The sequence below is a fragment of the Mustela putorius genome, unplaced genomic scaffold (assembly GCF_011764305.1).
Source record: "Mustela putorius furo isolate JIRA1106 unplaced genomic scaffold, ASM1176430v1.1 tig00003845_pilon_pilon_pilon, whole genome shotgun sequence".
Classification (NCBI taxonomy): domain Eukaryota; kingdom Metazoa; phylum Chordata; class Mammalia; order Carnivora; family Mustelidae; genus Mustela; species Mustela putorius.
The window spans coordinates 58,644,131-58,666,174 of NW_025421998.1; the positions used below are offsets into that span (position 1 = coordinate 58,644,131).

The 22,044-nt window shown below is 37.7% G+C and overlaps 1 protein-coding gene across 10 annotated transcripts in view; it reads left to right on the forward strand.

The window, feature by feature from the left end:
- TAX1BP1 (Tax1 binding protein 1) overlaps positions 1-22,044 on the forward strand; it is a 79,631-nt gene that overhangs the window by 55,259 nt on the left and 2,328 nt on the right. For 2 of the 10 annotated variants that reach the window (XM_045062815.1, XM_045062816.1), the window contains exons 14-16: positions 1,322-1,393; positions 13,604-13,787; positions 14,121-14,269. In XM_045062815.1, coding sequence (XP_044918750.1) covers positions 1,322-1,393; positions 13,604-13,787; positions 14,121-14,269 — 405 coding nt within the window. The remainder of the gene's footprint in view (positions 1-1,321; positions 1,394-13,603; positions 13,788-14,120; positions 14,270-22,044) is intronic. The other 8 variants (XM_045062821.1, XM_045062822.1, XM_045062818.1 and 5 more) reach the window with 5 other exon arrangements.

Genomic DNA, 22,044 nt, shown 5'->3' on the forward strand with positions numbered 1-22,044 from the left:
TCCGAATTAAACATTATAGATTATGCAGCTGGTATAAGTGCATAGCTTTTTATTTAGTGCCCTTCCCCTTATTTTGTACTGTTTAGAACAGATATTCACTAGACAAGGCAAAATGGGATGATGTTTTAGATGAATGGTAAGTCTAATTAATGAGGTATCATAGGGCTGTTTCCAGTGGAATATTTAGGAGTTCAGCATGAAGAAATCCAGCCTTTGAAAGACCAAACCGGAGGGAAGGGGAAGAAAGAAGCATTACTCTAAGCAGATTGGAAAACATTCATATAAGTTTGGAGGTGAAAAGTGGAGAGCAGCATAGCCTGGAAATTTTGGGCAGTCTAGAGTAATAGGACTTTAATTTCTGTGGTGGAATAGATTGGGACTTAAAAACTAGATCAAAGCCACAGTTTTGGGGGTCCTAAAATGGATTTTGGGTGCTGTGTGCTCCTGAGAATTCCCTAGGAGCAAAGGTACCCAACTATATTAGGTCTTTCTGAAAACAGTTGGGTAACCCTGAGAGGATTTTATAGGTGGGAAGGTGTTTGAAGGTAAGAAAATTAGAAGTAGTTTCAAAATTACTTGGGAAAGAGCACCCCCTTGCGTGCTTATCTGATGACTTATCTGATGAACAAGACATGAGTGTATCAAGGAAAGTTTCGAAAGGCATCCTTAGGGAAAAATAATTGAAAAATAAGTTTGTGTTTGTATTCATAATGTGGTTAAGAAAATGAATGAATTAAGAGACTGAAAATGTTGGGGAGTGGAGGAAGAAGAGGGAGGAGTAAGTGTTATAACACTTCCTAGCTTCAGTCACAGTGGACTCTGAGATTGGTAATACCTGTTAACAAAAGTAAGAAAAGAAGGTTTGGGGCCTTTTGCCCTTAAAGTGTGGAAAGAACACTGAAAACATGTCACCCATCTGTTAAAAAGACAGGTTTGAAACTTGGGGAAGAAAGATAAGTGCCACGTGAGTTAATACTTGTGATTTTTTCCCCTGGGGATTGTAGTCGTGAAGGCATAGAAAAAAGAGTTTTGGTGGGAATATAGTGGGAAGCCGAAGAAGAAACTTTGGAGAACACTCTCATTTCTAATTGTGAAGAAGAAGCAGACACAAAAAAATCATGAGAGGATGATACTGTGAGAGAAATTGTGTGAGTAAGGGAAGTTGGTCAGTAATGAGAAGTAACCTAGAGATGTCAAAGAAATACATCAAGAAAAATACATGGCTGTGGTAATAGGAATTTTGATAGAATGGTATAGACTTAATTCTTGGTGTGTAAGGAGAGAGTAGATAGTGAAAAAGATTAATAATTTCTTTTTTCAGCTTCAGTTGGCAGAGAAAGACAAAGAAATAAGTGGTCTAACTTCTCGTTTGGAAAACCTCTCCAGGGAGAAGGTATTGAACAGTGTACTTCAAAAATCTTTCAGGGGTGTCTATGTGTCTGTTTATGTGTGTCTGGTGCTTGGTTTGATTGTTTTTGTTTCTGGTGCTTGGTTTCCACTCAAGTCATAGTCTCACTGTGTGTGTGGGACTCTGCTCTCAGCACAGAGACTGCTTGATATCCTTGCTCTTCCCCCTGCTTGTGCATGGAAGGGTGGTGTGGCGGGGGGGAGATGCCTGCGCATGTTCCCAAATAAATAAATAAAATCATTAAAAAAAAAATCATGACAGTACAGCTTTATGAAGACACCCATCTTAGAGTCATGTGAGGGTGGTTTTGAAAAAAGTTAAATGAATAAAGACTGAAACAGATGTCAGTCCTCACAGGGGAGAATGTTTTCAGTTAAATAATTTTATTTTTAAAAATGATGTATTTTTAAAGATAACAAGCAGAGTTGGGGAGCAGAAGGAGAAGGGGGAGAGGGGATCGCAGGTTCCACACCCATCTCAGGGTCCGATGTAGGGCTTGATCTCATGACCCTGAGGTCACAATCTGAGCCAAAATCAAGTTGAATACTTAATCACTGGAGCCACTCAGGCACCCCTAAATAATATTTTTTAAATATTTTACTTTACACAATGAGGAAAATGCTTAAGTGTTGAAATTTAACTTATGTATTTTGTATTTAATAGTAAACAGATTTTATAATGTTTAAATTCAGGAATTAAAAAATTGAAAAATTATACATAATGTCTATCTGGTTTTCTTTTGTGTTAGGAAACATTTTAGACATTTTAATGATCTGTAGCATAACCTGACATTGAAACAGAGCATAGATTTATAATACAAAACATGCTCTAGTACAACATTTCTCCAGGTGTGGTTTGAGCTCCTTTAGGGGGTCCCCATCCCCTTTTAGAGCTCTATAAAATGAAACTATTTCACAGTTATTTGCTTTATTTCCTCCTGTTACTTATACACACACACACACACACACACACACGTATGTGTATATGTATGTATATATGTCCCCCCACCACTGTGTTACATTTATATGCTGGTGTGTAAGCAGTGGTATGTTTTGAATTAAGGCAGTTGCACCAAAGTGCATTAGTATGGTTACCATATTCTTAAGTATTGCATTCACAGTTTTAAAAAAAAATCCAGTTTCACTTATGATGAAAAGTAAAATAATCTTATTGAAGCTTGACTTTGGAGTGTACATCTTTTTAGTATTCTGTGTTATGAAATTGGGAGATCCCCCAAAACACTTTTACCTAATGAAGTATGATGGTTATCTTAAGGTGAAGCACTTGTGCAGTTGTTTGGGTTGTGAGCTGCACTAGCTGCTCTTTTCATAAGGTATCATTTCCATGTTAAAAGAATGACTAATAGACAAAATTTGGTTATTCAAAGTAGGATATTTGGCAGGTATTTTCTTGAAAAGAAGTGAAGCAAGCCTGTTAAAGGAAAAACAATTGGTAGTATTTGTTGCCAATGATAAAATTCAAGATTCTAAGCAAAAGCAAGAATTTTGGGCATCTTGTGTCTACTGTCATGAGCTTGATAATTCCCAGTGCTTACATTTCTTTTTTCTGTGCACACACTATGTCTGTCTTCCTGTCTTCTTACCTGACAGTCATCAGTATGAATTCTTTGGTCCGTGGATTTAGAATTTGTTATGTTTGGGTGCCTGGGTGGCTCAGTTGGTTGGGGGACTGCCTTTGGCTCAGGTCGTGGTCCTGAAGTCTGGGATCAAGTCCTGCATCAGGCTTTCTGCTTGGCGGGGAGTTTGCTTCTCCCTCTGGCTCTCCCCTTCTCGTGTTCTCTCTCTCTCATTCTCACTCTCTCAAATAAATAAATAGAGTCTTTGAAGAATAAATTTGTTATGTTCTTAGTTTGATTTTCCCGCATTCCAAGATTTGGTCAGTGGGAGCATTTTCACGCTGGTCCCTGATAAGCCCCAGTATCAAAAGGATGTTGTTGATTTTTTTAGCACATAATACTTTTCTGGCATTGCAAGATATTCTAGTTCATCTTATACCCTTCTTAACTTATCTTTGGAACTGTCTTTTTTTTTTAAAAAGCTAGAAAGATGCCCTGGTCCAGCCCTGGAAGAATTAGTTCTTTTTCCAAGAAGTTTCTGGTTCTTTACTAGTGGGAGATGGTATTTATAAACAAAAATACGAGCCCTAGGTGTGTCCATGATTACTGGTGCTCTTTGCTTCTAGATCTTTTCAGTGGGCAGAACTAAGAAACATTATTTTTTAGATATCACGAGTTCTGGTTGAACTCCACATGCTTCTTACTTGCTTTCCTCATTTTCTATTTGTATACACACCTTCCACACTGAGAATCCTGGTGTCCAACAATACCAACACATATCTACTCATTTGCTAAATCTGATGATCTACATGAAACAGTTTCAGAATTGCTAGGGCCATATCACTCTGAGAAAGATGCCTGTTAAGAATAAAATTTGAGATTGTTTGAAGTTGGTTTTTTTCCCCCTCTGTCTCCCTACACTTGAGCATATTCAGATAGCTTTTTCTTTTCTCCTTCCTTCACCCCCCCCTTTTCTCCCCTTTCCTTTTCAGTGTGTGGTAATACAAAATGGCAAGGGGGTTAAAAAGATTCCTGCAAATAAACAGTGGATTAAAGATAATTAAAACAGAACAAATGAAGAAGAGTGAGAAAATGGTTTTTAAAATTTCTGGTATGAGGTTTTGGTCAGGTGTATTGGAAAGTTAAAACAACAATGCTTTAATCAGATCTGACAAGAAGTTGGCAAGGAGTATGTATATATATATATATATATATAGGGGTACCTGGGTGGTTCAGTTAAGTGTCTGCCTTCAGCTCAGGTTATGATTCCAGGGTTCTGGGATTGAGCCCCACATCAGGCTCCCTGCTCAGCGGGGAGCCTGCTTCTTTCTCCCTCTTCTTTTGCTCCCCCTGCTTGTGCTCTCATTCCCTCTGTCAAGTAAGTAAATCTTTTTCTTTAAAAAAAAAAAAAAAATTCCAAGTGTTTCAGACAACTTTTTGAAATATGGAGTTACTTTCAGTATTGTTAATAAGAAACCCAGCTATAAGTGTATGTTGTGCTTAGAGAGATTAGCTAATGCTAGAAAGAAGCAGTCAAGATACTTTCTGTATTTTACCTGTATAAAATAAATAATTCCTATCTGGAAGATTTATATGTATAATTTATACATAAGATTATATAGAATTTATATAATTACATCCCTTCAATTCATATTTATGTATAAAATGGGTTTTATATCTACATATATATTTATTTTGATGTTTTATGCAGGATAAAGATAGTCCTGAGTGATTATAATCATTTGTAAGTTACTGAAATGGCTAAAACCACATACAATAATATAGTGACTGTATTATGCTGTATTAACAAATTTCCCGAAAACTTAATGGCTCAAAATTAGTTATTTCACAGCTTCTGTGAGTAAGGAATTCAGGTGTGGCTTAACTGGGTCCTCTGGCTTTAGACCTCTCACAAGACTGCAGTTAGGGTGTCAGATGGGGCTCAGTCACCTCGTGGATAGAGATTTGTTTCCATGGTACTCAAGTGATACCAGGATTCATTTTGTTGGCAGTTACTAGAGCAAGGAACAGATACACTTCCTTCTCTGCCATCTTCCATGAAGTCACTCCCCTTCTCTCCTCTTGATTTAGGTGGTTATTCAAAACACAGCGTAACCTTTAAAAATATAAAACTGGTCACTCCCTTGCTTAAAGCTCTATAATGGGCTTCCTCTGCCCTTAAGATGAAACCCAAAATTCTTAAGATAACATATGATAATTTTGTATGACTGTCCTCCATTTCTCACTGTTCCCATCTTAGGCTACAGTATCTTGTTTCACTGTCCTCTATTGTAGAGGCTCTCTTAGTAGTTCTTGAACTTGCATCAGAATCAGGGAGAGGGTGGTGGGGTTATGGACATTGGGGAAGGTATGTGCTATGGTGAGTGATGTGAAATGTGTAAACCTGGTGATTCATAGACATGTACCTCTGGGGCTAATAATATATGTTAATTAAAAAAAAACGCTTAAACTTCAAAAAAAAAAACACCTATATTTCTTGTTAAAACAGATTCCTGGGTCCATTTCCAAAGTTTCTGTTTTAGTAGGTTTGTAGTGGGGCTTGAGATTTGCATTTCTTAGTTCCAGTGCTGCTGCTCTGGGAACCAGGGTTTGAGAAATGTTCTAGTCCCTCAGGCTTTATAGCTCAGCAGTTGCTTTATTTTCTTATGGCCCTCATTCATTTCATTTGCCAGAAATATTCTTGCCTACAATTCTTCTATTACTTTGTTGGACTCTTTTTGGACATGTTTAAACATGTGAGAATAGAAGAATAGAATGAACTCTGTTGTACTCCTCATCCAGCATCAGTAATTGTTTTATTTTATGGCGGTCTTATCTGTGCATAATTACCTTCCCTTCTCCCCCCAGGTATTTTCAAGTATATCCCAGAATTCGTACTATTTATATTTGAATAGTACTATTCGTACTATTTATATTCATAAATATATGAATATTTATTCATAACTACTACTTAAAGATTGATTTATTAGAGAGCATGCGTGCAAGGGGGGGGAGGGGAGAAGAGAGATGGGAGAGACTCTCAAGCAGACTCCATGCAGAATGTGGACCTGACACAGGGCTTGATCCCACAACCCTGAGATCACGACCTGAGCTGAAACCAAGAGCCAGACACTTAACTGACTGAGCTACCCAGGTGCCACCCCCCATCACCCCAACTACTCTTGACTCATCCTTCAAGTTCCAGAATAAATGACTCTTCTTCAGTAAGGCCATCTTTGACCTTCAGTCTGATGTGCGTGCCTCTCTTAAACTCAAACCTGGGACCTGCACTTAGATTTCATAGCACTTAACATAATTTGTAATGAATATTTATTTCTGTGATTACTTAGTATCTGCCTTGTCTTCTTAATTGTAAGATCTATGAAGATAGAATGGCTTCTGTTTTATTCACCATTTTATTTGTAGCTCCTAATATAGCACCTGATGCTTGAAGTTAAATATTAGTTCAGTTAATTTAGGTACTCTAGCCAGAGGTGCCCTGGAACTATAAGAGAAGACTCCTAACAAAATCTGTTACTTCTTTTTTCCCAAGATTTTATTTAAATAGGAGAGAAAGAGCGCGCATCCAAGTGTGCGCATGAGTGAGTGGGGGAAGGAAGAAACAGGCTCCCTACTGAGCGGAGAGCCCGACTTGGGGCTCGATCCCAACACCATGGGATCTTGACTTGAGCAGAAGGCAGATACTTAACTGACTGAGCCACCCATGCACCCCTAACAAAATCTACTTCTTAAATTGTGGAGGCTTTTTAGGAGAGTTATGAATGAGCCATCAGTATTATTTTGCTAAGGTAAGTTAGCCACATTCATGTGTCATACATGTTTTTGAAGGTAGAGGAGGTCTTAATAGGAGTTTCTTCACCTGTTCTAAGGGTCTTTTGATAGTCTGGTGAAATCTGCTCAATACCTATTAAATATATTAATATAAAACACATAAATTATATATATATATATATTAAAAGATTTGTTTTAGAGTGTGAGTGGGGGGAAGGGCAGAGAGAGAATCCCAAGCAGACTTCTTGCTGAGCACAGAGCCAGGTGCAGGGCTCGATTCCCAGACCCTAGGGTCATGACCTGAGCCAAAATCAGGAGTCGGCTCCTCAACAACTGAGTCACCCAGGTGCCCCAGAAATATTTTTAAATTAGTAAAGCAAAATACACAGAATCATAGCAGAAACAAGTTATAAGAAGTAGTTACCAAAATATTAAAACAAGTTTATGATATATGTGACAGGTGCTATATGCTTATTTAAAAATGTTAAATAAGATTTAGTGTGTCTAATAACTAACCATAATTTCAAGGTAGTGAGATACAGAGGTTGTTTTGAGATGGATGTAGTGACTATAATATGAAGTGAATATATCTGGAATTCTGTAGTTGACAAAGGTACTGCAGCTTTTAGCTGTTTTTGTGGGTTGGTTGGTTTGTGTTTTTTTGGGCCTGCATTCGTAATTGAAGATGCTAAATTTCAGTTAGCAGTTAGTGAAAAGATACAAATTTATTTTCCTCATCCAAGTTCATTTTATCTCCTGAATTCTGAACATGGACCCTCTGGGGAGTGTTGTGAATGTAAATTTGTGAATCAGATTTTCTAAGTCAAGAGTTCAGTCTTTGATTTACCAGACAACCTACATGTAGCTGTCTTGTTCATGTCCCTGTGTTCTTTTTTTCCCCCCAGTGTTGAGGAATCAAAGCTGCTTTTTACTGGTCCTTTTCTTACCCGGCATCCTATTTGCAGGGGATTTATTGCATCTCTGATGGTAGAGGAGAGGAGGGAACTCTTTATTAAGTTGGAATCTCTATGAAGTTGCTTGACTGCACCTTAAATCTTTTAATGAAACCCTTGACTCCATTTAAGTAGTTTATTGTTTGCTTACAGAAGAATTTCACCATGTTCTTCTGAGGTGATTTTAAATTTTTGTAGCAGTTCATCCTGTCTACATCTTTGGCAGCGTTCATGCCCTTTTCTTGAGTGGTCTTCGAAATATTTTTAAAATTTACTTCCACTTTATCTCTAATTGCATTTTCACAATTCTGAACTACATGGCAGCGCTTTCTGAGTCATGGCAGGAGATGAGGGAACCTTCTTTGAGGACATGCTGTGTTCTAAACACTCCTCTAATTTCTCAGTCCTCCTAGGGCTGGAGAAGAAAAGTTCTTCAGGATTACTAGTGCTGGAGCTGATGGGCAAATCCAGTTCTGTTGGACTTTAGTCTACCTTGTCCCATCCCTCTGGTTGTTGCTAATTGCAAGTTATGTCCAATTTCAAGTGTGCCCAGTATAACTTGCCTAGAATAACTTTGCTAAAGAGCCATATTACAATTGTTAGGCCCATTGTTATAAACTGTGTGATACAGGTTTGGCACATCAGGCCTTCAGCTTGTCTTTTCTCTTGCTCTTAACATGTACCTTGTGCTCTAGCCCTATCATGCATTTACCCAATCCTACAGTATGTTATTATTTCACATATCTTCTGTGCTCTTTCCATGTGCTTGAGGGAACTTTGCTGTATCTCTTCTCAAACCTAAATTGACTTGAATTTTTCATGTTTACCAGTTTTGCTTTCAGTGATAATGACTTACTCTCTTTTAAGTTGACTTTATTTAATGATCATTTATATAGGTAAAAATTTGCTGACATAGACTCTCATCTCTGTTCTCATGGGATGACATTCAGCAAAACCAGTTGAGTTTTACTTTAGAGATGAAATTTTCCATACTTACATCTTTTGTTAAAATTTGTTTTTTTTTCTTTAACAGCTTTATCGAGGTATAGTTTATATGCAATAAATCCCACCTATTTTAAGTGCAATTTGATGGATTTTGGTAAATATATATAGTTCTGTAAATACCATTATATTCAAACTATAGAATGTTCACATTACTGCACAAAGTTCCTTAATGCTTATTTTTAGTCAACTCCATCAGCTATGTCCAGTCCCAGACCATCACTGATCTACCTTCTGCTATTATATAGTTTCACCTTTTCTAACATTTCATGTAAATGCAGTCTTGCAGCATTTACCCATTCGGTGGTTGGACATTAATCCTCTTACCAGCTGATAGATACATGGATTATTTCTAGTGTTTTGCTATGAACAATGTTATGAACATTCTCCTGTCTTTTTGTGGACATAGGTTTTCATTTCTCTTGAGTAGATGCCCAGGAATGGAATCGCCTTCTTACGTGATGGCTACTTTTTTTTAAGAAAGAGCCAAATTGTTTTTCAAAGTGGCTGTTCCATTTTGCATCCCCACTAGCAGTGTATGAGCATTCTAGTTGCTCTGTAGCCTCATTAGTATTTCGTATTGTTGGGTTTTAATTTTAGTCATGCTGGTAGATATGCAGTTTTAAGTATAAGGTATAGGTTTAAGTTTTAATTTCCCTGATGACTAGTGGTGCTGGGCATCTTTTCATATGCTTACAGGCCATTCACTTATGTATATATTTTTTAAGTATATAAACTTAAAACCCTGTCCAACATGGGGCTTGAATTTTTGACTCAGATTAAGAGTACTCTAGCAACTGAGCCAGCCAGGTGCCCGCATTCATATATATTCTTTTGTGAAGTGTTGAGATCTTTACCTATTTTTTAATTGGGTTATCTTTATTGGTTATATTTGGTTTTAAGAGTTCTTTATATATTCTCAGTATAATTCCTTTTTCATATGTCTTGGAAACTTGCCTTTTAATTTGTATTTATTTTTGGATTTTATTTAAATTAAATTAATTTACATGGTGTATTATTACTGTCAGAGGTAGAGTTTGGTGATTGATCCAACAGATACATGTAACACCCAGTGCTCATTACATCACATGCCCTCCTTAATGCCCATCGCCCAGTTACCCCATTCCCCCACTCAGCCTCTCCTCCAGAACCCTGTTTATTATACTTAATATATTATCTTTTTTTTTTTTAATTTTTTTTTTTAAAGATTTTATTTATTTATTTGACAGACAGAGATCACAAGCAGGTAGAGTGGCAGGCAGAGAGAGAGAGAGAGGAGGAAGCAGGCTCCCCGCTGAGCAGAGAGCCTGATGCGGGACTCGATCCCAGGACCCTGAGATCATGACCTGAGCCGAAGACAGAGGCTTAACCCTCTGAGCCACACAGGCGCCTGATTATACTTAATATATTATCTTTTGTGGTTTGTCTCCCTCTCTGATTTTGTCTGATTTTATTTTTCCCTCTCTTTCCCTTTAATCCTTTGTTTCTTAAATTCCACAGATGAGTGAAATCATGTGATAATTTGTCTTTCTGTGATTGACTTCACTTAGCATAATACCCTCTAGTTCTGTCCATGTCATTGCAAATGGTAAGATTCATTTTTTGGATGGCTGAATAATATTGTATATATATACACACACCACATTTAAAAAATTTTTTTTTTTTTTTTTTAATTTAACAGATCACAAGTAGGCAGAGAGACAGGAAGAAACAGGCTACTTGCTGAGCAGAGAGCTCGATGTGGGGCTCGATCCCAGGACCCTGGGATCATAACCTGAGCCGAAGGCACAGGCTTTATTAATGCACTGAGCCACCCAGCTGCCCCTACCACATTTTTTTTTTTTTTTGAAGATTTTATTTATTTGACAGATAATGAGAGAGGGAATACAAGGAGCGGGAGGAGGAGAGGCAGGCTCCCCACCAAGCAGGAGCCCCAGTGCAGGGCTCTATCCCAGGACTCTGGGGTCATGACCTGAGCCAAAGGCAGATGCTTAATGACTGAACCACCCAGGAGCACCTATTCCACATTGTCTTTATCCATTTATCTATGGATGGACGTCTGGGTTCTTTTCATAGTTGGCTATTACAGACCTTGCTGCCGGAAACCTTGGGGGTACGTAAGTGACTCTTCGGATCACTGCATTTGTGTATTTGGAGTAAATACCTAGTAGTGCAATTGCTGGGTCATAGGGTGGCTCTGTTTTTAACTTTCTGATGAATCTCTGTACTGTTTTCCAGTGCCTTTTTGTTTTTAAAAATACCTTTGAAGAGCAAAACCTTCTAATTTTGGAAATAGTCTAATTTAGCAATATTTTCTTAATGGTTCGTGCTGTTTATGTTGTATCTTAAATTTTTGCTTAATCCAAGTTTATAAAGACTCCCCTACCCTTTTTTTCCTTTCACTGGGTTTATAGCTTTAGCTCTTAAGCTTAGATTTCTAATCCATTTGAAATAATCTTATGGGGGGGGTGTGCCTGGGTGGCTCAGGAGGTAAGCATTTGACTTGTGATCTCACCTCAGGACTTACCTCAGGGTTGTTAGTTCAAGACCTGTGTTAGGCTCCATGCTGGGCGTGGAGCCTACTTAAAAACATAATAAAGTGAAATAAATTTTTTTTTTGTATGGTGTGATATATAGTCAAAATTTATTTTTACTGAAACAAATAATATATATAATAATATATAATATTATCTATATAATAATATATATTATAGTAATATATTAATAAAAATGTACTTGTAGATACCCATTCTTTTAAGCTTATGTTTAAAAGACTATCCTTTTCCTTCATTGAATTTCTGCATCTCTGTTACATTGACTATGAGTATGGGTTTCTTTTTGGACTCTGTCTTTTGTTTTATTGATTTATATCAGGGGTCTGCAAACTAACATCTGCAAGCCAAATACGGCTCATGGCCTATTTTGTAAATAAAGTTTTATTAGCCTATGACCATGCCCATTCATTTAGGCATTACTTTATGGCTGCAACAACAGAGACAGAGTTGAATAGTTCTGACAGAACTGAAAATACAAAGCTGAAAATATCTACTATTAGGCCCTTTATGGAAAAATGTTGCCAGCCCTTAATCTGTGTGTTTATCTGTATATCAGCATTCTATTCCCTTGATTTTATCACTCTATTCTATCTCTCAAATGTAAGTCTTCAACTTTGTTCTTTTTAAAAAATGAGCTATTTCAGGACCTTTGTATTTTAGGGTTCATTGAATGTATAGATCAGTTTCGGAGGAATTTATAAAAATGCCAAGTTTCCCGGTACATGAATGTGGTGTATTTTTCTGTTTATTGAGATTCCCTTTAATTTCTCACAGCATGTTTGTTTTTAGTGTACAGACTTTGAACATCTTCTACTAAATTTATTCCTGAGAATTTAATATCTAGGGGTTCTACTATAAATTATATCTTTTTTTTTTACTTCATGTTTATTGTGTGTTTCTTACATACTGAAATGCAGTTGATTTTATGTATTGATCATGTATACATTGCAGCCTTGCTAAATCTCCTCATTCTCCTAGTTCTGTAGATTCCTTAGGAGGATGATATCCTCTGAATAAAGATGACTTTACTTCTTTTCAGTCTACCTTAATCTTGCCTTAATCCACTGTTTAGAATCTTCAGTACGGTATTGAGTAGAAGTGGTGAGAGCAGACATCTTGTTTCATTATTGATCTTAAGTAGAATCATTGGTTTTTCACTGTTAATATTCACTGTAGGGTTTTGAACTGTCTTTTTATATTAAGGATGTTCCTTTTTATTTCTAGGTATCTGAGATTTAAAAAATAATATGAATGCCTGTTGAATTGTATAAAATGTTTCTTCACTTGTTTAAATGATCATATTTTTTTTCCCATTAGTCTGTGAACATAGTGAATTATATTGATTTTTGTATGTTAGCTAAATTTGCTTTTCTTGGTAAAAACCCACTTGGTTGGGGCATCATGATCCTAGGCTCCAAGAATCAAGTTTCATGTTGGGCTCCTTGCTCTGTAGGGAGCCTGCTTCTCCCTCTTCCTCTGCCTGCTGCTCCCTTTGCTTGTGCTTGCTCTTTCTGTCAAATAAATGGATAAATACTTAAAAAACAAAAACAACCCTTATAATTATGTTACATTCTTTTAAAATATTGTTGGATTTGATTTCTTAAGGATTTTTGCATCAGTAGTCATGAGGAATGAGGTCTGCAGTTTTCCTGTGATGTCACTGTTTGACTTTGGTATTAGAATAGTATTGGCCTTATAAAGTAAGTTCAGAAGTATTTTTTTGTAGTTGTTTTAAGATTTTATTTGTCAGGGGAGAGTGCATGCACACACAAGCAGGAGATTGGCAGGTAGAGGGAGAAGCAGGCTCCCTGCTGAGCAAGGGACCCAGTGTGGGTCTCCATCCCAGACCCCTAGGATCATGACCTGAGGTGAAGGGAGACGCTTAAGCGACTGAGCTACTCCAGTGTCCCTAGACGTGTTTTTTTTTTTTTTCCTTCTAATTTTTGAAAGAGTTTATATGGGATTAGTATTTTTAAATATTAAAAAGTTTTCTTATATGTTTGAGTTTACTAGAGAAGCAGTCTGGGTTGCTTTTTGTCCTTTGGCTTTTATTAATAACTAAATTGTAAGAAATTCAGAGTTTCCTTTTAGTTCAATAAAAAGGGCAACTTCTTGGCACAAATAAATTTGAAAATACATCAGGCTTGATATGTTATATGTGGAAGGGACATTTATGAGAAGTTCAAGAGCTAGACTTTTCAGTTGTATTCTTTAAACATAATGGGGAAATAATTTTATTATGTTTTAGCTAAATGTTTAATGCAGCCCTTACTATGAAATATATGAATGCTTTCCACCTTTTTTTGGTTAATTTTAGGAACTTAAAAGGAATCTAGAAGATCAAGCAGAAAGGAAAATGGAAGGTCAGAATTCCCAGAGTCCTCAAAAGATCTCACAGTGTCTCAACACATGCTCAGAGCAAAATGGTCATGTTGCCACAGTGCCACATACACAGCCAGTTCTGCAGTATGGTAATCCTTATGCAACACAGGAAGCCAGAGGTTATTAAAATAATTTTGGTTTGGGATTAACTGAGTATTTTTTGGTTTGTATCTATCTTAATGGGAACTAGAGAACTACTGGTACAGTTCACTCTAATAGAAACATTATCTCGTAACCAGTAATTTTAATGTTTAACAGTAACTGGGTTTGTCAAGGAGTCCTGAAGCACAAATGAGTAGTCTATTTACTTATATTCTTATTTTTAGAAATGACTTGGGTTAAAAAGACATTTTTTGATGCATAAAAATGGTTTTTTATATCCTGTTCATCATAGCTGTACATGGAGATTCTAATTATAGTACCAGGTTTCACTTCCAAAATTTTTATTTCAGATGGAGCAGATGGTGCTTTTTATCCAGATGAAATCCAAAGGCCACCTGTGAGAGTACCTTCCTGGGGACTGGAAGATAATGTTGTCTGTAGCCAGCCTGCTCGAAACCTTAGTCGGCCCGATGGTTTAGAAGACTCTGAGGATAGTAAAGTAAATTGAATTTCTATTTTCTGAGCTTGTTCCTTTTATTTTTTGTTTCATGTCGAGAGTTCTGTTTGTGGAAAAGAGAGTGTGTGTGCTTGTGTATACATGTGGTTGTTTAATTTTTGTAAAAACCTGCTTGTATTTAAATTAAAAAAAAAACAACCATTAATATACTTCAGGATATTTTTACTAATGTAAAAGATTAAGTTCAGAGAATGACCTCAATATCGAAGTTATCAGTTTACTCTTTAATAAAACAATTTTTTTTTTTAAATATTTTATTTATTTATTTGACAGACAGAGATCACAAGTAGGCATAGAGCAGGCAGAGAGAGAAGTGGAAGCAAGCTCCCCGCTGAGCAGAGAGCCTGATGTGGGGCTCGATCCCAGGACACTGGGATCATGACCTGAGCCGAAAGCAGAGGCTTTAACCCACTGAGCCAACCAGGCGCCCCTAAAACAATTTTTTGAGATATAATTGATACAGACCTTTATTAGTTCAGGTGTACAACATAATGATTCAGTATTTGTATATGTCATGAAAGGATTATTATAAGTCTGGTTAATATTTGTTATCACACATAGTTAACATTTTTTCATTTCCTTTGTGATGAGAACTTTAAGATTTACCCTCAGTAACTTTCAAATATATGATAAATTATTAGCTATAGTCACAGTTTAATTATCATTAAGTAATTTACTATGTTCTTTCAATTGCAGATGTAGTAGGTTGGAAGAAGCAGTGTTAATAACTATTATGCTAGTATACTGCATCATTTAATTTTAGCATTATACCCCACTTTAAATTTTAAGGTGGACTAGATTATCTTCAGAAAAGAGAAGTGTAGGGAAGCCTGGGTGGCTTAATCCATTAAGCGTTTGCCTTCGGCTCAGGTGATCATCCCAGAGACCTGGGATTGTCCCACATCAGGCTCCCTGCTCCTTATGTGAGAAACTCCTGCTTCTCCCGTTGCTTGTGCTCTCACACTCTCTCTCTCTGACAAATAAAATCTTTAAAAAAAGAAAAGAGAAGTGTATTACCATAGTTTTTTTTTTCTGGGTCTTTTAGATATGATTAGTATTTAATAATTTTTCAGCAACCCATTACTGATAATTTGAGTTAGTTTGTGTAGCACGTCATTTTTATTTTTAAGAGATTTTTTTCACCATTTAATAAATAAATTCTTTTCCTCACAAAAGTTTTTTTTTTTTTTTTGAATTCCTGTGCATTAAGATGAATTTAGAAGAAATGCTTTATCGTGCTCTTTGCAAGTACAGCGGTATCATGACCTGTTTCTCATTTAATCTAGTTTGCTGCATTTAATTGCTATTAACCTTTGCAGAAACTGATCAGTGTTCAGACAGGCATGATTTTAGCCCTAGTGCTCAACACCCATAATGGAGAAAAATGTATTTCTCTCTCCTGCCTTTTGGCCTCCTATGTCCATTACTGGGAATAATTAGGAAAACTGTCAGAACTTTTGTAGCCTATTTAAGGTCTAGAGTATAATCTTACTGCTTTTTCCACACCTTTACTTCACATTTTGCATATTTAATCTGATCATTCTTGGCACAGATGTTACATGTGACAAGCCCTTCTCTTCCATAGTCATCTGCTTCAGTTTAATTAGCAGAATGTTCTTTCTGATCTGTGTGCTTTGCCCTCCTGCAAACCCATGAGAAGTAGTGTTAGAGTCTTGAGCTCATTTGCTGACATGCTTAGATTTGGTAATGAGATGGAAGGACTCTTAATAGGCACACCTTAGATAATTGTATTTTGCAATCAGAAGATTTTTTTCACTTTAGACAGAAACTAATTTTTATTTACATTTAGACTTTTTGAAAAATCTTGCCATGACAATAACAAAAATCATTTGGAAGTGAAATATTTTAATGAGTAATTTCCAGAATATTTGAAGCAGATTTGAGTTGACCTGTTCCTTTTCACTGGTTCCTGCCTTGGGAGTAATTAAGAGCCATAGGACCTCGGAGTCAGGGTTGAGGCTGCCTTTCTCAAGCCTACTCCAGTCATAAACTTGCCAGATCTCCTTTCTACACCAGAAATAGGTCAGCTATCAGATGAGATGCCTTTTGTGACTCCCTTTCCCCTAATAATTGCAATAGCAATAACTATAGCATCATAATTATGATGGTGAAGGCACCAAACACTTCTCCAGCTCAATTTGCCAGCTAGTGCTTGGCTATTTAAATATGTTAACTCATTTGTTCTTTATAGCAGTCCCGTGAGGTAGGAACTATTAAATGTTTTCTTTTGTAATGGAGGAAACAGAAGGATTAATTGGCTTGCTTCATCACACAGCTACTGGTAAGGAAGGATACAGTCAAATGAGGATTTGAACCTCATCAATTTGGCTATAGGAGCTGTGGTCCTAACCACCGATCAGCCTATCAAATAGACTAAGTCAGAGGTTCCCAAACTTTCAGTTCATGGCACCTTTGGGGTGTCTAAATTTTTTTTTTATGATACCCTATAGGCCAAAAGAAATGCTTAACATATTTCCTAACAATTCCTAACCATTTGAAAAAAAAGTGTATACTGAATTGAGATAATGTTTTTCATTAAATAAGCACAGTTACTAATGGGATGTATATGGTTGTTGACAACTCTAAACCTTCTCAAACCTTGGAATTAGATTGGACAGACTGCTTCTCAAAGATAAGCTGTCAGTGAAGGGAATGTTGAAACTGTGAGCTAATGTTGAAAACTGTGAGCTGTTTTGAACTAGTTGCTCAAATATGGAGTGTTTCTGCATATTTCGTTAACTTCGAAAATTAAAATTATCCCATAGTACCCTGTGAGTTTGATATGGTGGTGCCCCAGCAATGGGAACATGGGTCTAAACTCTTGCTCCTCAGAAATAACAGTATGTGGAGCAACAGGTTTTTTTTTTCCCCCTTGTTTTGTTTTGTTTGACGGAGAGAGAATCTTAAGCAGGTTCCATGTCCAGTGCGGAGCCTGACAGGGCTTGATCTCATGACCCTGTGATCATGACCTGAGTTGAAGTCAAGAGTTGGACACTAAACTGACTGAGCCATCCAGGAATCCCCTTCAAGTTTTTAAATTTTGATGAAGTTAAATTTATCCTATTTTTGCTTGTATTTTTGTTGTTAGATCTCAGAAACCATTGCATAATTCACAGGAAGATTTGTCCCTGGGTTTCCTGTAGTCTTTGCTCTTCTATTTAGGCTTTTGGTCCATTTAGAATTTATTTCTGAATATGGAGAAAAAATAACAATTGAGAAGTAATGGAGATCCTGCTTTTCTTTTTTATTTAATTGCAGTATAGTTAACATACAGTGTAGTATTTGTTTCAGGTATACAGTATAGTGATTCAAGAATGCTGTACATTACTCAGAACTCATCATGATAAGTATACTTCCCTCCCCTCTGGTAATCATCAGTTCTCTGTAGTTAAGACTGTTTCTTAGTTTATCTCTCTCTCCTTTTCCTTTGCTTTTTGTTTTGTTTCTTAAATTCTACATTGAGGGAAATCTTGCTATTTGTCCTCTGACTTATTTTCACTTAGCATTATATGCTCTAGCTCCATCCATGTTGTTGCAGATGGCAAGATTTAATTCTTTTTTGTGGCTGAGTAAATATTCCGTAGTATATATGTATAGCACATCTTCTTTATCCATTCATCTGTCTAGGGATACTTGGGCTGATTTGGCTATTGCAAGTAATGCTGCATTAAACATAGGGGTGCATGTATCTCTTTGAATTAGGTTTTTGTATTTTTGGGGTGAATGCCCAGTGTGTGGTTACTGGATTGTAGGGTAGTTCTGTTTTTAACTTTTTGAGGAGCCTCCATACTGTTTTATACAATGGCTGCATCAGTTTGCATTGCCTACCAACAGTGCATACTGATTCCTTTTTCTCCGTATCTTTGCCAACACTTGTTGTTTCTTGTGTTTTGATTTGATGAGCAGCCACTGCTAAGATAGGGCTGGCTGTGGCTACTCCCCAAAGTGCAGGCAGGCAGGTGTGCAAGTTGTATGTGTTGTGGTCGTCTTGCACAGGGGAGATGTAGCTTCCACAGGGCTGCTGTGCAAAGTGTGTATGGGTGGAGGTGGTGCAGTTTCAGAGTGTGTGTCCTCTACTGGAGTTCAGATGAGTCAGTATTGGCAGGGTTTGCACAGGTTGTCTTAGGGAGGGGAGCCATAGTCCTGGACCTAGAGCAGTCCTGGCTGGAGCCGGTGGGGCATGGTGTAAGCAAGTTCGCGAGTGCTGATGCCCTGCTGGTTCACATAGGTGACCAGGTGGTTATGCTGGGGGAGTTTGTGGGGGAGAGAAATAGCACCTGCCAGATCCTTTGTTCCTAGAGAAGTTCTTTAGTGAACTCTGACATTAGCAACTAACTCTCTCTCCTGTGTGCCCCGAAAGGACTTTTCAAGCTGCTGCTGCAAGTTGTATCTCTGCGAGCTGTTTCCTATGCTGTTTCATTAAGGACAGGGATTTGGCTTCCTATTGCCCTCTGGGCTTTCTGCTGATTTTTAAAGTTCCAGAGGATTGAGGTCCCCACTGGTTTTAAGAATTCATGAAATTTGGCTCATCTAATACTCAGAGCCAAATGGCTGTGGGGATTCATCTTCTCTTTGTAGGCACATGGTGTTGATGGTTGTTTCTTACACGTTTCTGTTCCTCTGGCTCCCTCTGGTAGCCAGACCTGCAGGTTGAGCTCACCACATCTCTGCTCTTCCTACCATCTCCTGTGTAGCCTTTCTCTCCATTTTGTTTTGGAGTTTGTTCTGCCAGTCTTGAAGGGTTTTTTTGGGGTTATTTGCACTGACCTGTTATCTAGCCTGGGGCAAGGTGAATATAGGGTCCTCCTCCTCTGCATCTTTGTTGGAAGCCTGCTCTCTTTTTTAAAAGATTTTATTTATTTATTTATTTGACAAAGACCGAGCAGAAGCAGGGGGAAGCAACAGGCAGAGGGAAGGAGAGAAGCAGGCTGTCCGCTGACAGGGTGGCCTGGGACTCCATCACAGGACCCCGGGATCATGACCTGAGCTGAAGGCAGGCACTTAACTGACTGAGCCACCCAGGTGCCCTTGCTTTCTCATTTCTAAGTGTGTGTATACACACACACACACACGAGACTTTATATGAATTGGCTACTCAGAGAACTTAAGACAGTTTGTGGTTTTAAACTGAGTAGGTGATCTCTTATTTCATGAGCACTTACTTCTCCTATCATTTAGAATTCTGTTGAGTACCTCTCCCCTTTTATTAGGTATTAGGTAGTAGAAGATACAGAATCATGGGGTTAGCATTACCAAATTGTATATGGTTTAGAAAGTATAAAGGCAAAAAAAAAAAATGAGTTTCTTCCTCCTTTCCCCCTGATGGTTAATATGTTAGATAGGTTCTAACTGGGTTTAAGTCTAGCAGTTTAGCAGTAAACTCTGTTGTTAGCTGATTCATGGAAGCAGTAAATTGGGGTAGGCTATATTTTTCGTCCCTGGAAAGTGGAGGTTTTTTTTTTTTTTTTTTTTTTAAAGATTTATCTATTTGACAGATCACAAGCAGGCAGAAAGGCAGGCAGAGAGAGAGAGAGGAGGAAGCAGGCTCCCTGCTGAGCAGAGAACCCGGTGTGGGGCTCGATCCCAGGACCCTGAGATCATGACCTGAGCTGAAGGCAGAGGCTTCAACCACTGAGCCACCCAGGAGCCCCAAGACCTTTCTTTTCTCTTCCATTATTCGTTTCGATAGTATTTCGGAATTCTAAAATTTGTTCTTTCTCAGAGATAAATAAGGAAATTGTATTCATTGTCATTATATTATATGTAGTTCTTTAAGCAAATTCATTGTTTCAAGTATTGCTGTTGGAAGGCCCAATCTGGCAGCTAGAATACTGTGGCACAGAATCAACAATTTATTGTCAACATAATAGGTTTAGCTGATTCAACTATATCGTCTTACCTCTTTGTACCTACAGACTTAAAACTGCTTTTAATTTTAGTTACTGTAGACTTGATTCTTTAAGTATGAAGTCTTCTATTCCCCAGTTTTTCAGTCCCTTATTAGGCTAGTTACCTATCTTGTTTCTGTGCAGTGAGTAGTTTCCTCTTGACATACAGACTCTTTGTGATCAGAATGTTTTGTATTTTGACTGGTTTTTATTGTGTTAGTAGTACAGTTTAGCAGTTAAAGAAAAAATCACCTCCAGTAGGCCACGATGGGAGACCACAAGGTATCACTTCCATGTACCCTCTATCACACTTCTTAAGATTTTATTTATTTAGGGGCACCTGGGTAGCTCAGTTGGTTAAGCAACTACCTTTCGTTCAGGTCATGATCCTGGAGTCCTGGGATTGAGTCCTGGCATCGGGCTTCTTCCTCAGCAGGGGGTCTGCTTCTCCTGACCTCTCCCCTCTCATGCTCCCTCTCTGTCATTCTCTCTCTCTCTCAAGTAAATAATTTTTAAAAGATTTTATTTGGCAGATATCTAGAGAGAGAACACAAGGGGAGTGGTAGAGGGAGAGAGAAACAGGGAGGGAGCCTCACACGGGCTTGATCCCCAGTACCCTGAGATCATGACCTGAGCCAAAGGGAGATGCTTAATGACTGAGCTATCCAGGCACCCCTCTATCACACTCTACTGACCAAGAGCTATTTTGAGTTTGGTGTTAATTAGGGTCAGGGTCAGTCTTTAGTTTATCAATAAAAACAGTTGTAACCTCTTAATTTTACTGAAGATTAGCAAGTTTTTTTTTTAAAACTCTATTTCCAATTTTGCAAAACTAAGTGAAGGAAACAGGAATTATTATAATGTTACCACACTGAAAAAATATGTACATAGTGGGTTATTTAGGAGGGAATCCTATGTAAGCAAAAATATTTTCTTATGTGATAAACACAAAATAATAAAGAGGCCCTACCCTTTCTTGGACCTTCCAGGAAGGGATAATCATCAAAATAGCCAGGTAACCTCCCCTACCTTCTGCCCCTCCAGCAAGATAAATCAGTTTGTCTTTTGGTTCATTTGAATTTCACACCACATACATTTTCTTAGTACCTCTTATGTGACAGACTTGACTACTTAGCCCATTAATAGCAGCTCTGGAATAAGCATAACTACCCGGCCGTATAGGGACTTCCATCAGTCCCTGTATGCCTACTGATCTCTTTACAGACTGTTGGTTCATAACATGAGAGCAGCTAACAGAGCTCTCAGGAATAAAGCAGATGGGCTTTTGGGAGATGTGACTGCTTTTGATGTGAAGTGAGTCTCTATTTGGCTATTGAGAGAGAGCATACAGATCTCTCTAAAAAGTGACCACAGTGGGGCGGGTGTCTGGTTGGCTCAGTTGGTTAGGTGTCCGGCTTTTGATCTCAGCTCAGGTCTTGATCTCTAGGTCATGAGTCAAGTCCCATGTTGGGGTCCACATCGGATGTGGAGCCTACTTTTAAAAAAAAGTGACCACAGGGTTGTGTGGGCAAGGAAATCCAAACCAGTGTTTTCTTTCAGATTTATATAGGTTTTTAGGACACTTACTGGACAGTCTGTCAGTCAGATATTTAATACTGAATTTCATTCTTTCACAACAGGGTTTTGAACCCTATAGTTTGGTACACTGCTTTGTTTAAACATGGTTTTCCAGCTTGATAAGCCTGTGTGCCCAAGAACATATACATGCAAACTCATATTTTACTAGTTTTCTTTTGTAATTTCTGTATGTCATGCAGTATGTTGTCAAAAGAGGAATACTGTTTTGCAAAATTTATTGAATGAGAATAATAGGAAAAATAATGCAGT